The sequence below is a fragment of the Thalassophryne amazonica genome, chromosome 12 (assembly GCF_902500255.1).
Source record: "Thalassophryne amazonica chromosome 12, fThaAma1.1, whole genome shotgun sequence".
NCBI lineage: Eukaryota > Metazoa > Chordata > Actinopteri > Batrachoidiformes > Batrachoididae > Thalassophryne > Thalassophryne amazonica.
In genome coordinates this window covers 12,921,497-12,936,701 of record NC_047114.1, presented here as the reverse complement: position 1 = coordinate 12,936,701, position 15,205 = coordinate 12,921,497, and the positions used below count along the sequence as shown (strand labels likewise).

General features: G+C 40.9%; 1 protein-coding gene across 1 annotated transcript in view; it reads right to left on the bottom strand.

Moving 5' to 3' along the window:
* ranbp9 (RAN binding protein 9) overlaps window positions 1-15,205 on the bottom strand; it is a 130,456-nt gene that overhangs the window by 20,540 nt on the left and 94,711 nt on the right. Inside the window, 4 exon segments of the mRNA XM_034182714.1 lie at window positions 743-894; window positions 2,268-2,389; window positions 3,042-3,195; window positions 9,492-9,646. Of these exon segments, the coding sequence (XP_034038605.1) occupies window positions 743-894; window positions 2,268-2,389; window positions 3,042-3,195; window positions 9,492-9,646 (583 nt within the window).

The following is a 15,205-nucleotide window of genomic DNA, read 5'->3' as shown; positions in this document are numbered from 1 at the left end:
ATTTAGATATACCTTTGTATACTGGCATAGTTCCACCTTAGAATTGGAATATATATAAGATATACCTTACTGAATTTTCATGTCCTGTCTCTGACAATCAGTCTGTGAGCAGGACTTTTATGGACTGTATTTAAACATATTTGTGAGAGAAGACCGAGGAGCTGCTGCAGCAGCTGCAGCCAGCAGTGTTTTTTTTCTGTGCTTTTGGTTTTTACTGCATTGTGTACACGGCGTTGTCATGATGACACACTCGAAGCGGGCCCGCATGAAGGGGGCTTAATAAGGAACAGTCTTTGTGAAATAATGCACAGGCATCATGTAGAATCTTGTCAACAAACTGACAGCCAAAGTAGGCGTTGTATCGCGTTATCTGATTGGTCGTTATCGATAGAAGGTGTCGCTCAATTAGCAACGCTGCACGTGAGGTGTACTCAGTTCCACCAGCGGTCAACTCGGCATGTGGTACACCAGAGAAAGTGGTGAATGGGAATCAGAAGTCGGCAAAATCACATACCATATAATAATAAACTAAAAGGCACAGAAGGGTCGAAAATCAAAAACAACTTTATCGGCACTACACAAAGTGTACTTCATCGTACTTGTACAAGCACAGCTTTGTGTTCAGAGGCATTCCACTTCTCAAATTCGGAATTGGAAATTAGCAATCGTTGTTGGCCAGTTGTATTTTTTTGTAGTAGTAACAGTATTTGGTAATTGTTTCTGAAATGTGTTGGTCCGTCACCTTGAGCATCTTTTTGTTTGCAGAGTTCTTGCCGCATTCTCTGCGGAGGTGTTCACTCATGCTCTGGAGCTCCCTGCCGAAGTGGATCATTCTCTCGATGGCTGCCTGACTCCCGCCGCACAGCTGTCTCTTGGACTGAGTCGACTCGACTTCTGCAAAGCCAAAAACAAACAGACCCCCGCTAACATGTTTATACTATGTTCAGCCAGTGTCACGTGGCACGACACAAGGAGCAACACGAGACCTCCAGCTCTTCGTGAGCCTTCACAATAACTCTGAACAAAACTACACAATGGAATGCCAACACCCGGATACAGGGTCGGGGGAGACTTGCATTCTGTAGTGCAGTGGAGAACTGAAACAATCCTTCAAATGGTGATACAAGCATAAAATTCAGCACAAATACTCCTTAGGCATTACTCTTTTGGGGGGGGGGGGGAACACAACTCATCCACTTGAATTTTCAGTAGGCAGCCAGGTAGAATTGAAGAATTACACAGGGGTCAAAATTTAAAAATGCTCCAGTCATATTGAAAACTACACCATATTATTTGTCTGATCATAAAGATTCCAAAAACGTATAGTTTGGACTATCTGTGACTGAATGTTATGGAGATATGGGGTGAAGAACAGCAAGACTGGTGACAAAGGTCAATTTCAGTTTGTACAGGGGTCAAACATTAAAGTTGCTACAATTTTGATAAAAAGTGATGCAAATTATTGGCTGAGCTAATAGGATTAATAAATGGAATAGTTCTGACAGTGCTGAATGCTTGATCTCCAAGGTAAAGGTCAAACAAGGTCAATGTCCATTGGATTCTATGACATGTGACCCTGTAACATGACAACTAAGCATGACACATGGGCCAAACTATTCCTTTTTAAAATCCTGTTAACTAATAATCTGTATCACATTTTACCAAAATTGGAGCAACTTTAACTTTTGACCCCTGTACAAACTGAAAGTGACCTTTGTCACCATTCTTGCTGTTTTTACCCCATAACATTCAGTCACAGATTGTCCAAACTATACCTTTTTGTAATCTTTATGATCAGGCAAATAATGTGGTGTAGTTTTCAATATGACTGGAGCATCTTTTAGTTTTGACTCCTGTGCAGTTCTTTAACTGACCCCTACCTGGCTGCCTATTGAAAATTCAATCTTTTTTTTTTTTCTTTCCCAAAAGAGTTAATGTCTAAGGAGTATTTGTGCCAAATTTGATGCTTGTACGACCATTTGCAAGATTCCACTCTAAATATTCTCTTATCTGCTGCACTATTAACAACAGATACCGAACCGTACAGTCCTGACTGGATTTATGAACCGGCTTCATGTTGAGCTGGGTCATTACGTGTGAAACCGGCTTTAAAAGGCTCAAGAGCAAAATAAAACTCTCGCTCTTGACTTCCAAACAGGACTTAAGAGGAACAGCAACAGAAAACCTTTAGTTTGGGGCCACAGCAGCAGATTTCATTAAAGCCTGGCTGTAGGAGGCAGCCAGTTATAGTGACACACTGTTCCCACCCATGTCTGCATCACAGTCGTCAGGCTCGGTTGCATGCTTGGAGCTGCCGTTGAGAAACCCATTGGAGGATGATTCCGTCACTCCGTTGGTGAAGTGGTCCACCTCCATGTCCATGTCGTTACTGGTGGAAGACAAAACAACCAGTCACCGCCCATCAAAATCTGTGCAGGCAGTCTGTGGGAGCAGCATGGCCGAATATCAGGACGTGCATACAACAAAACAGGATTACTCTGAGTGCTTTCCTCCCCGCTTTATTTCATTTTTTTTTTTTTTTTTACTGGGACTTTGCAGCCAAAACAATTTTTCTTGCATGGAATTTTTCAAAGGATTTTGGGTAATTTGGGGGCACTTAATATAAATGTGGTGTTAGTTTTGCCAGTCACATCACATTTTTGAGATATGAAAACATATCTGTCATATCAAGCACTGAAGCAAAAGCTGCAGTCTAGCACACCTCTTCAACGCCATAAACAATATTACGGCTCTTTGTTCACATTTCGTGAACCTGGTTTAAAAACTATGCTTTTGAAAGTGCTTTTGTCCATGATTAGTGGTGTCAAACTCCTAAGTGAATGAGCAATGTTTGCATAATCCATCAATATGGAACATGCAGACTGCAAAAAAAACTGAAGTGATAGAGGAAATCTGAGGTCAGATTCAGCACCCCAAAATGACCCTAGTTCTCAAAGCCCATGGAAGAAAAATAAAAAATAAAAAAAATTGCCCAGTGTAACCATGGTGGTGACTTATCGGCACTCAACACTGCCACGTACCTGGTGATGGGCTGTTGGCTGCAACTCCCATTCAGGCTGATGTCTCCTGCTGGGAGGGTGGAGCCAGAGCCAGGGGGACAGGGCTTGTGACTGTGAAGGGAGGCGCTGTGGCTCTTGTTAGATGTCACACCGTTACAGCAGTTACTGTCATACCCTGAAACAACAGTGAGAAAAATACAGATAAGAGCTCCTGAGCAGGAGGAGGAAATGTGACAGAGACAAAAGGTACAGATTTTGTTCAACTGGAAAAGTCCTAATGAATGTAGAAAGGAGCCATTACTTAACCCTAACTCCAGGAAATAGTCTAAAAACTATGTAATGACTTTTTGCAGGATGGTGGATGATGGTTATGTTGCAGCAGAGGCTTTGCATCTTCTATTAGCAATAATATAAACACTAATAAAGTACAATAATTTAGGATCAGTGCTAAAGAGGTTCTTAAAGTAGTACGAGGTCTGTCCATAAAGTATCGTACCTTTTTATTAAACTATGGATTTGATTCATATGTTTTCACGTCAGACAAACTTGAACCCTTGTGCGCATGCGTGAGTTTTTCCACGCCTGTCGGTGATGTCATTCGCCTGTGAGCACGCCTTGGGAAGGAGTGGTCCTGCCCCGTCGTCAGATTTTCATTGTCTGGAAATGGCGGAATAATTTGGGGGTTTTTTTTCCCATCAGAATTTTTCAGAAGCTGTTAGAGACTGGCACCTGGAAACCATTCGAAAAATTTATCTGGCTTTCGGTGAAAATTTTACGGGCTTCACAGAGAATAAGGTCTGTTAGTACAGCTTTAAGGATCCCTTTAAGGACGCTCAGCGCGCCGCGCTCCGAGCTGCGATGACGCGGCACAAGCCACCGGACCATTTCTAAACGGATGGCTCTGTGGATACGAGACCGTCGTGTGCTCTTTCTCTGGTTATCACAAGAGCTGGACATCAGCCATTTACTGGCAGATTTCACTTTTAACAAGAGATTTTCTCATGGAAAGCCGTGCGGAGGCTTCTCGTGTAAAGACCGATTTGCTTTGGAAGCGAGACAAAGGAACACCTCCATTTCGGCGTGTCAGAGGACAAGTTTGGACATGCCTACCTCGGCTTTCAATGCTTACCAGTCCAGTAAGTATCAGTGAAACTGTGGAGAGCTGGACATGTCCAAACTTGTCCTCTGACACGCCGAAACGGAGGTGTTCCTTTGTCTCGCTTCCAAAGCGAATCGGTCGTGACGCGCAAAGCCTCTGCGCGGCTTTCCATGAGAAAATCTCTTGTTAAAAGTGAAATCTGCCAGAAAATGGCTGATGTCCAGCTCTTGTGATAACCAGAGAAAGAGCACACGACGGTCTCGTATCCACAGAGCCATCCGTTTAGAAATGGTCCGGTGGCTTGTGCCGCGTCGTCGCAGCTCGGAGCGCGGCGCGCTGAGCGTCCTTAAAGGGGTCCTTAAAGCTGTGAAACCCGTAAAATTTTCACCGAAAGCCAGATAAATTTTTCGAATGGTTTCCAGGTGCCAGTCTCTAACAGCTTCTGAAAAAATTCTGATGGAAAAAAACCCCCAAATCATTCCGCCATTTCCAGACAATGAAAATCCGACGACGGGGCGGGACCACTCCTTCCTCCTTTTATTTTATTCTTACCATATTTTTCCAGAGTATATGTCACAATTTGAAGATTGTTTTTACTAGTTTGGGAGGTCATGTGACTTATGTACACCAGGAAAACACACACATTTGTTATTAATAATACCCATTTATTTCGGACAGACAGGTTGATGGATGAGATCAGACAGCAGTCTTCATGAACTATGATGTTTGCAGATGACATTGTGATCTGAAGTGAGGGTCAAGAGCATGTTGAGACGAGCCTAGAGTACATGTGTGCGAATGAGAGGGAGCCCAGTGGAATAGTGTGGATAAAAGGAGTAGTGGTGGTTAACGTAGATGAGTTTAAATACTTGGGGTCCGTTATCCAAAGTAATTGAAAGTGTAGTAGAGAGGTGAAGAAGAGTATGCAGGCAGGGTGGAGTGGATGGAAAAAGGAGGCAGGAGTGATTTATGACAAAACATCTCAAAGAGTGAAGGGGAACATCTACAATACAGTATTGAGACCAGCTACGTTGTACGGCTTAGAGGCGGAGGCACTAACAAAAAAACAGGAGGCAGAGCTGGAGGTGGCAGAGCTGAAGATGTTGAAATTTTCACTGGGAGTGACTAAGATGGACAGGATTAGGAATAAACATATCAGAGGGACAGTTCAGGTGGGAGGGTTTGGAGACAAAGTCAGAGAGGTGAGATTGAGATGTTTTGGACAAGTGCAGAGAAGAGACCCAGGGTATATAGGTAGAAGGTCGTTGAGGATGGAGACACCAGGCAGGAGGAGAAGAGGGAGGCCAAAGAGGAGGTTTATGGATGTGCTGAGCGAGGACATGTAGTTGGTTGGTGAGACAGAGGAAGACACAGAAGACAGAGTGAGATGGAAACTGCTGACCTGCTGTGGCGCTCCCTAAAGGGAGCAGCTTGAAAGGAGAACAAAAGTACAGTACAACCAATGACTCGTTTTTATTGCATTTCCAACAAAGTGGGTCACCAATCACTGTCCATCTGGCATTTTCTGTTCTTCAAACAGCATCAATTAACACTGAATATGTTGTCCATCGCATGTGTATTTGAATGATTAAGGTGCTTTAATAACAGCCTCTCACCAACTGTTATTAAGGCACCTTAATTAACATTTTGAAAATGTACTAACAAGCACAAGCAAAATCTGTATATTAAAAGTATTTAAATAATGCCTACCATGCTGCTGTTTCATTTTTAGACAAAAAAAAAAAAAAAAAATCCAGGGATAAGGAACTTTTACAATTAAGACTGTTTAATCAACACAAAATAGTGTCATAGGGCATGTACCCTCTAATCTTTAAGATGAGCTAAGAGATCTGAATAAAGTGACTGATAGACAGCTGGATGGATGAGTTAACTCAGTAACTCAAACAAAGTAAATGCCATCATCACTTAACTCACCAAAATTAGAGAATAAATTCAAACGAGTAATCTCTTGACACACCAGATCAAAACAAAAAGGAAAGCTAGTGGACGCAAAATTGATGATGGATTAGAAGCAGGTGTGGTTGTTAGCGAGAGAGAAACGGAACATTTATACAGTGCAGGCAGAAATTACTCACAGCACTTCAGTTTTTCCACATTTTGTCATGTTACAGCCTTATTCTAAAATGGAGTAAATTCATTTTTCCCTGAAAATGATTACTCACAATACCTCAAAAACAGTAAGCTTGGTGCAGCTATCTTTGGGCAGTTTTGTCCATTCCTCTTTACAGCACCTTTCAAGCTCCGTTAGGTTGGATGGGGAGCATTGGTGCAGGTCTGGGCTCTGACTGGGCCACTCAAGGACATTCACAGAGTTGTCCTGAAGCCACTCCTTTAATATCTAGGCTGTGTGTTTAGGGTCATTGTCCTACTGAAAGATGAACCGTCGCCCCAGTCTGAGGTCAAGAGCACTCTGGAGCAGGTTTTCATCCAGGACATCTCTGTATATTGCTGCATTCATCTTTCCCTCAATCCTGACTAGTCTCCCAGTTCCTGCTGCTGAAAAACATCCCCACAGCATGATGCTGCCACCACCATGCTTCACTGCAGGGATGAAGCCTGGTTTCCTCCAAACATGACACCTGGTATTCACTCCAAAGAGTTCAAGCTTTGTCTCAGACGAGAAAATGTTGTTTCTCATGGTCTGAGAGTCCTTCAGGTGTCTTTTGTCAAACTCCAGGCCGCTGCCATGTGCCTTTTACTAAGGAGTGGCTTCCTTCTGGCCACTCTACCATACAGGCCTGATTGGTGGATTGCTGCAGAGATGGTTTTCCTTCTGGAAGGTTCTCCTCTCTCCACAGAGGAATGCTGAAGCTCTGACAGAGTGACCATCAGGTTCTTGGTCACCTCCCTGACTAAGGCTTTTGTCTCCTGATCACTCAGTTTAGACGGGCGACCAGCTCTAGGAAGAGTCCTGGTGGATTCAAATGTCTTCCATTTCTGGATGATGGCGGCCATTTTGCTCAATGGAACATTCAAAGAAGCTTGGTTTGTGCTCTGACATGCACCATAAACTGTTGGACCTTATACAACCCCACTTCCAATGAAGTTGGAACGTTGGGTAAAATGTAAATAAAAACTGAATACAATGATTTGCAAATCCTCTTCAACCTATATTCAATTGAATATACCACAAAGGCAAGACATTTAATGGTCAAACTGATAAACTTTATTGTTTTTGTGTAAATATTTGCTCATTTTAAAATGGATGCCTGCAACACGTTTCAAACAAGTTGGGACGTGGCAACAAAAGACTGGGAAAGTTGATGAATGCTCAAAGAACACCTAATTGGAAACAGGTGAGTGTCATGATTGGGTATAAAAGGAGCATCCCCAAAAGGCTCAGCTGTTCACAAGCAAAGATGGGGTGAGGATCACCACTTTGTGAACAACTGTGGGGGAAAAAAAAAAAAAATAGTCCAACAGTTTAAGGACAATGTTTCTCAACATTCAATTGCAAGGAATTTAGGGATTCCATCATCTACAGCCCATAATATAATCAGAAGATTCAGAGAATCTGGAGAACTTTCTACACATAAGCGGCAAGGCCGAAAACCCACATTAAATGCCCATGACCTTCGATCCCTCAGGTGGCAGTGCATTAAAAACCGACATCATTGTGTAAAGGATCTTACCGCGTGGGCTCAGGAACACCTCAGAAAGCCACTGTCAGTTAACACAGTTTGTCACTACATCTACAAGTGCAAGTTAAAACTACCATGCAAAGCGAAAGCGATACATCAACAACATCCAGAAACGGCGCCTCCTTCTCTGGGCCCGAGCTCATTTGAAATGGACAGATTCAAAGTGGAAAAGTGTGCTGTGGTCTGATGAGTCCACGTTTCAAATTGTTTTTGGAAATCATGGACGTTGTGTCCTCTGGACAAAAGAGACTGTTACCAGCGCAAAGTTCCAAAGCCAGCATCTGTGGTGGTATGGGGGTGTGTTAGTGCCCATGGCATGGGCAACTTACACATCGGTGATGGCACCATCACCATCAATGCTGAAAGATACATCCAGGTTTTGGAGCAACACATGTTGCCATCCAAGCAACGTCTTTTTCAGGGACGTCCCTGCTTATTTCAGAAAGACAATGCCAAGCCACATTCTGCACATGTTACAACAGCGTAGCTTTGTAGTAAAAGAGTGAGGGTACGAGAGTGGCCTGCCTGCAGTCCCGACCTGTCGCCCATTGCATGTGTGTGGCACGTGTCGTACATCAAGCAAAGAATGGGAAAGAATTCCACCTACAAAGCTTCAACAATTAGTGTCCTCAGTTCCCAAAAGCTTACTGAGCGGTGTTAGAAGGAAAGGTGATGTAACACAGTGGTAAACATACCACTGTCCCAGCTTTTATGAAACGTGTTGCAGGCATCCACTTCAAAATGAGCAAATATTTGCACAAAAACAATGAAGTTTATCAGTTTGAACATTAAATATCTTGTCTTTGTGGTGTATTCAATTGAATATAGGTTGAAGAGGATTTGAAATCATTGTATTCTGTTTGTATTTACACTTTACACAACATCCCAACTTCACTGGAATTGCGGTTGTATGTAGACAGGTGTGTGTCTTTCCAAATCATGTCCAATCATCTGAATTTACCCTAGGTGGACTCCAATTGAGCTGCAGAAACATCTCAAAGATGATTAGTGGAAACAGGATGCATCTGAGTTCAATTCTGAGTTTCATGGCAAAGACTGAATACTTATGTACATGTAATTTCTCAGTTTTTTTATTTTTTAATAAAAAAAACAAAAAAACTTTTTTCAAATTGTCATGATGTCATGATTTTGGAATAAGGCTGTAACATAACACAATGTGGAAAAAGTGAATATTTTCTGGATGCATTGTCTGTACTGAATCCAAAGTTAACAGGTACTTTCAGACTGTTTCACTGCTCTAATTTTCTAAATCTCTAACACCTTCACAAATCCACACAACCGTGCAGAAAGGAATCTGTATGAATGTAGCCAAACCAGACACTTCTTCATTCTCTCTCTCTCTCTCTCTCAACGTGTGGTTTTTGAAGATACATGCATCTTGAAAAGAGCTCGTTTGCGTCTTACAAAGGACAAGCTGCTAAACACTTACTTGTTTTCTTATTAATCTAACCATTCTAAACATAATCACTTGCAACCCTAATATTAGGTGCTTTACATAAACTAAATATTAACTAAGTTCATGGCCCATAATTGTGCAAAATAAGAAAAAAAAAATTTTACTTCACTAAACAAAGTAAAATATGAGCAGAAAAAAAAAAACTGAATCTACCAAATTTTGTTTGGACGATGTTTGCCGTAAAGCCATTTTACACCGAGGATGTGGAGACAGTGAGGTCACATGGGTCGTACCTGTCAGGTACGACTGACTGCTGCTGGTTTTGTGACTTGGGCTGCTGAAAGCCCGGGGGGAGCCGGGGTAGCTGTCCTGAGACTTTGGACTGCGACCCCCCAAGCACCTCACCTCGCTGTCCGTCCCGTTCACCATCTCAATGAACTGTCTAACCCTGAAGACAAACAGATGGAAAACAGAGTTAAAAAATAGATTATCTGAATGAAATGAACAGCAAATATTGCACCGTGAATAATCAGCTGATTCAGAGAGACATTGTACATTTTATGAAAATACAGTCTGACATTCTCTTGGAATTTTTCATGTAATAAAATGGTTCAATTATTCATTACAAAAAGGCAAAAAAGAAAATATGACTGTCATGCAGTATGCAACACTATAACCATTAATTACTACTTTATAAACTGTAAAAACATTTTTACAGTAAATAAACAAAGCTCTTTTACCAACAGCAGTGATATTTACTTCATCAAATAACTATGAAAAAATAAAAATGGACCCATTGACCCTTGACCTCCTTACACAGGTGAATCCAATCATGAGAAAGGGTATTTAAGGTGGTTATTTGCAAATGTTTCCCCACTTTGCATCTCTTCTTATGAGTGGCAACATGGGTGCCTCTAAACAACTCTGAAATGACCTGAAAACAAAGACTGTTCAACATCATGGTTTAGGGGAAGGATACAAAAAGCTTTCTCAGAGAGTTCAGCTGTCAGTTTCCACTGTGAGGTACATAGTGAGGAAATGAAAGACCGGAGGCACAGTACAAGTTAAGGCCCGAAGTGGCAGGCCAAGAAAAATCTCAGATAAGCTGAAGCAAAGGATGGTGAGAACAGTCCTAGTCAACCCACAGACCTACTCCAAAGACCCACACCATGATCTTGCTGCAGATAGTGGCAACGTTCAATTATACAGCGCACTTTGCACAAGGAGATGCTAAAAGGCAGAGGAAGCCTTTTCTGCATACACGCCACAAATAGAGTTGCTTGAGGTATGCTAAAGCACATTTGGACAAGCCAGCATCATTTTGGAATAAGGTACTGTGGACCGATGAAACTAAAATTGAGTTATTTGGACATAACAAGGGGCTGTATGCATGGTTGAAAAAGAACACTGCATTCCAAGAAAAACACTTGCTACCGACAATAAAATTTGGAGGTGGTTCCATCATGCTGTGTGGCCATTGCAGGTACTGGGAACCTTGTAAAAGCAGGGAGTCCAGTCAATATCAGCAGATTCTTGAGAACAATGTTCATGAATCAGTGACAAAGTTGAAGTTGTGCCGGGGCTGGATCTTTCAACAAGACAACGACCCTAAACACTGCTCAAAAAATACTAAGGCATTCATGCAGAGGAACAAGTACAATGTTGTGGAATGGCCATCTCAGTCCCCAGACCTGAATATTATTGAAAATCTGTGGTGTGATTTTAAGCGGGCTGTCCATGCTCAAAAACCAACAAACCTAAGATGTTTTGTAAAGAAGAATGGTCCAAAATACCTTCAGCCAGAATCCAGACTCTCATTGGAAGCTATAGCAAGCGTTTAGAGGCTGTTATTTCTGCAAAAGGAGGATCTACTAAATATTGATGTCTTTTTTTCTGTTGGGGTGCCCACATTTATGCACCTGCCCAATTTTGTTTAAAGAATTATTGCACACTTTCTGTAAATCCTATAAACTTCATTTCACTTCTCAAATATCACTGTGTTTGTCTGCTATAAGATATACGTATTGAACTGAAATTGCTGTTCCAAACAACCAATGATTTATAAAGGAAAATCAAGGAAATCATTTGGGGTGCCCAAACTTTTACATACAACTATATCATACATATGAAGATATTTATTATGAGAACATTTGTTGATTTGTTTTACACAGCTGAAGTATTACAAATGCACCCATTGAGACATGTGCGCTCCTACATTATGATATGAAATCTTGATTTGTATCCCACAATATGAAGAGCCGCTCACCACTGTGAGGTGTGTTTAGGTCGTGACCTTGAAGTTGCAAGTGAATAGACCCATTCATTATCAATTTTGTGATGAGCAGTTGTACAAAATGCATTTGGGGTACAGGGATTATCATTCATTATTGGCAGCAGCTACAATTTGTGTGTTGATTTGTATTTGCTATATAATGTGGTAAAGTCTTGTTCACTGTATTTTCAGGTTGCTGTTAGAAGCTCCCAGTCCTGCACGCTTCAGCTCAGCAGCTGATTTACATGAGCCCTGATACGAAGCTGCAGAACTCCTCTTGCTCCAGTGGGGATTTTGTTCAAATTGGTAGGACAAAATGTCCAATTCTAAGGCCAATAACTGCAAAATGTATTTTGTTAGTAGATACAGTTTGTGGTTGCAAAATCCTGCTAAACTAATTACAGCATCAGTGGTTGGTGGATGACATTGTATGCTGAGTAAACACTGAACATGCTCCAAAGCGCTTTCAAATATGCGCTTCTGTGCACATCACAATGCGCGTAAAAACTGGCCTTTGTGTAGTCTGATTTCTCCATCCTTCTCTCAGCCACTGAATTTGAAGAGTTTGCACCTGGCATGGTGGCTGCAAAGCACAAATCAATCCACTCTAAAACTTAACTGTGTCTGGTGAAACATTTTTACACTTATAAATACTGAGTATATTAAAAAGCTGTTTAAACAAAAAAAAATTTTTAAATTGTTTAAACATACTTGAAGATCTTGGTAAATCAAAGTAAAAATGATCAGTATAAGTAGTTCTTTCCAAATATTCAGAATGAACCTGATCAAACAAATTAAGGATATTCCAAAAATATAAGTTATAAAATGCTAATTTATTTAAATGAAATAAACTTAAATAATAAATGTAAAGTTCGGGTAAAATTAACTGTTAAACTTTCAGGCATTTCACTTTGTATATCCAACTCAAACAAACAATGTGTTTCAGAGATTTTGTTAAGGCAGTATAGCTGTTTCTTACTGTGATATGTACAAAGCAACAGATTAGTTGTGAAAACTGAAAGTAAAACAGCAAAAAGATGTTTCAACAAGACTGGTGAGTGTTCCACTGACTTTTCATTTGGCTGTCTCTCTGTCAGCAGAATTATGTCAAAACTACTGAACAGATTTTGACGAAATTTGCACCAGACAGATATTAGGCCATAGAAGAATCCATTACATTTTGGAGGTTATCTGGATCCAGATCCTGGTTCAAGTTTCACTTTATATAGGCTTTGAAGAATTACGTTAAAACTACTTCATGGATTCTCACCAAGGTTTCACCACAGATACATATTAATGTTAGGTCATGGAAGACTCCATTAAATTCTGGAGGTGATCTGGATCTGAATCTGGATTAAGATTCACTCTATACAGGCTTTGAAGGATTACTTCAAAACTGCTTCACAGATTCTCACAAAATTTGCACCACAGATAGATATTAGGGCATGGAAGACTATCACATTTTGGAGGTGATCCAGATCTGAATTCTGGATCAAGATTTCACTTTATATAGGCTTTGCAGGATTATGTCAAAACTACTTCACAGATTCTCACCAAATCTGCACCACAGATAGGTATTAGGGCATGGAGGATTCCACTGAATTTTGGAGGTGATCTGGATCCGGATTGGTGGACATCAGAAATCTCTGATTGCTGTTGCTTCAAAGTAAGTTACCGCTTATTTTATTATTATTTTAAAAAACATGAGAGTCAAATAAGTCTCCATTGTTCTGCGTTTCCTGCACATGTACATGTATTTTTTTTCCTCTTTCTTTTTAGAGTTGGTGCTTGCGTGTGTTCTACAAAGTTTTTATTTAAAACAATAAAATGTTAACTCTTTTCTTCATAGCAGTTCAGTAATTTCAGAAATGCAACAGAAAACCACAAATCAGAAAAAGTTGGGACTATATGTAAAATGAAGTTTAAAATAAAAAATTAGAAGCACTCAGAGAGTGCAAACCTCCGCCAAGGCCATGGGGTCACTGACGCCATAACATCTACACGCCGTGGAATCACTGAACCTAAAAAAGTCTAACAATGATGTTTGCTCAGTAGTAAAAAAAAGTTTCATCTGCTGTGACTGGATAGCATGTATCCTTAACGCTTGGCATCACAGTTTATTGCAACTTGCACCTTTCCCAGAAGCTACTGTCATCTGAGCACTGATATTGATATTGCATGTGCTTATAGACAAAAACAAATAAGAAACAAAATTCAATTTATTATTCAACTAAACTGCAAATATATGAATTTTTTAACATTTATGAAACACTTCTCTAAACAAGGCCATAGGGTCACTGACCCTAAAGAGATTCCCTCCTTGGCACTGTGATCTATTTCTTTTTGTCTCTTTCTCTAAAATTGTATATAATAATCATTAGATTATTAATATATAAACAAAAATAAATTTGAGAAATATTACAATTTGAAAACAAATGCACCCGAACGTGATGACAGCTGTAACTGCTTAATGCTAACTTTTAGCATTGAAAATGCCATAGACATGCTAACGCGTTAGCATCGGGATCCGGATCACCACTAAAATTTAATCACTTGTTCCTCTTGTCATTTCCAACTACTCCACAAAATTTCATCAAAATCCGTTCAAAACGTTTTGAGTTATCCTGCTGACAGACAAACAAACGAACCTGACTGAAAACATAACCTCCTTGGCGGAGGTAATAAAAATGTTACAATATTCCCAGTTTCTCCACTCATACCCACAGAAGCCAAAAAAATCTTCCAGAGTTGTGTCTTGGTGGCTTCCCTCACTCAACTCCTTCCAGCATGTACATTTAGTTTTTGAGAACTACCTACCTGACACAGATTTACCATAAAGTACCACACTTAGACATGGGCCAATAACCGGTTTCACAGTATACCATGGTATGAAAAAGCCACGGTATCAAAACCACTGAAATTTTCCGTTACATCGTCCCTACGGTATGAGCGGGTTATGAGAATTCTTGCCAGGCAGAGTGGAGGCGGCAGCTACCGCCCTTCGCCCTGACGTGCACGTCTGTCTCTGTTTACAAACAGACAGCTAACGTTAGCTAGCTCTGCATCATGGCTTAAGGAGGCGAAGAATGCATGAACTTTTCCCTCTGTCTAAAAGGACCAAGTCGTCTTTTTCCTTTTATTTTCTGCAGAATAGCCCTTCAAGCCAAAAAAGGTGGCAACAAAGCACCGTAGCTGTGGCCTGTGTCGGACGCGGAGTGATTCAAGATACCCGCAAAGGATTATATGGAAGGAGTAAACTTTATCTCAGCTTTGAAACCACTGAGAAGTACAAGCGGTGGACTCAAGTCGTGCTTGTGGTTGACCAAATTTCTCCCACAAACATGTCAAGAAGGACAAATACATTTATTCCAAGCACTTTGTTGGTGAAGCTGGGCCAAGTATTGAGCATCCGGAGCTCCGGACGTTATTCCAGCCACGTTTCTCCCTAAGCAAGTAAGTGACGTTTTCCACGGGGCAGATGCTACATGTCTAAAAGAGTGACTATTATTTTGGTATTTTCTCTAAAGTTATCAGTGGTTTTGTGCTCGCAGCGGTAGACATCGCGTCAATTAGTGCACCTGGATCACGCACGCTTCATATGCAAATAGCCATAATGTTGTTAAAGCACATTTTAAAGCTATACATAATACCGTGAAACTGCAGCATTTTTGCCCACAGTTGTCATACCGGCCCATGCCTAAACACACTGTTTGTACAACCCCTGGCAAAAATTAT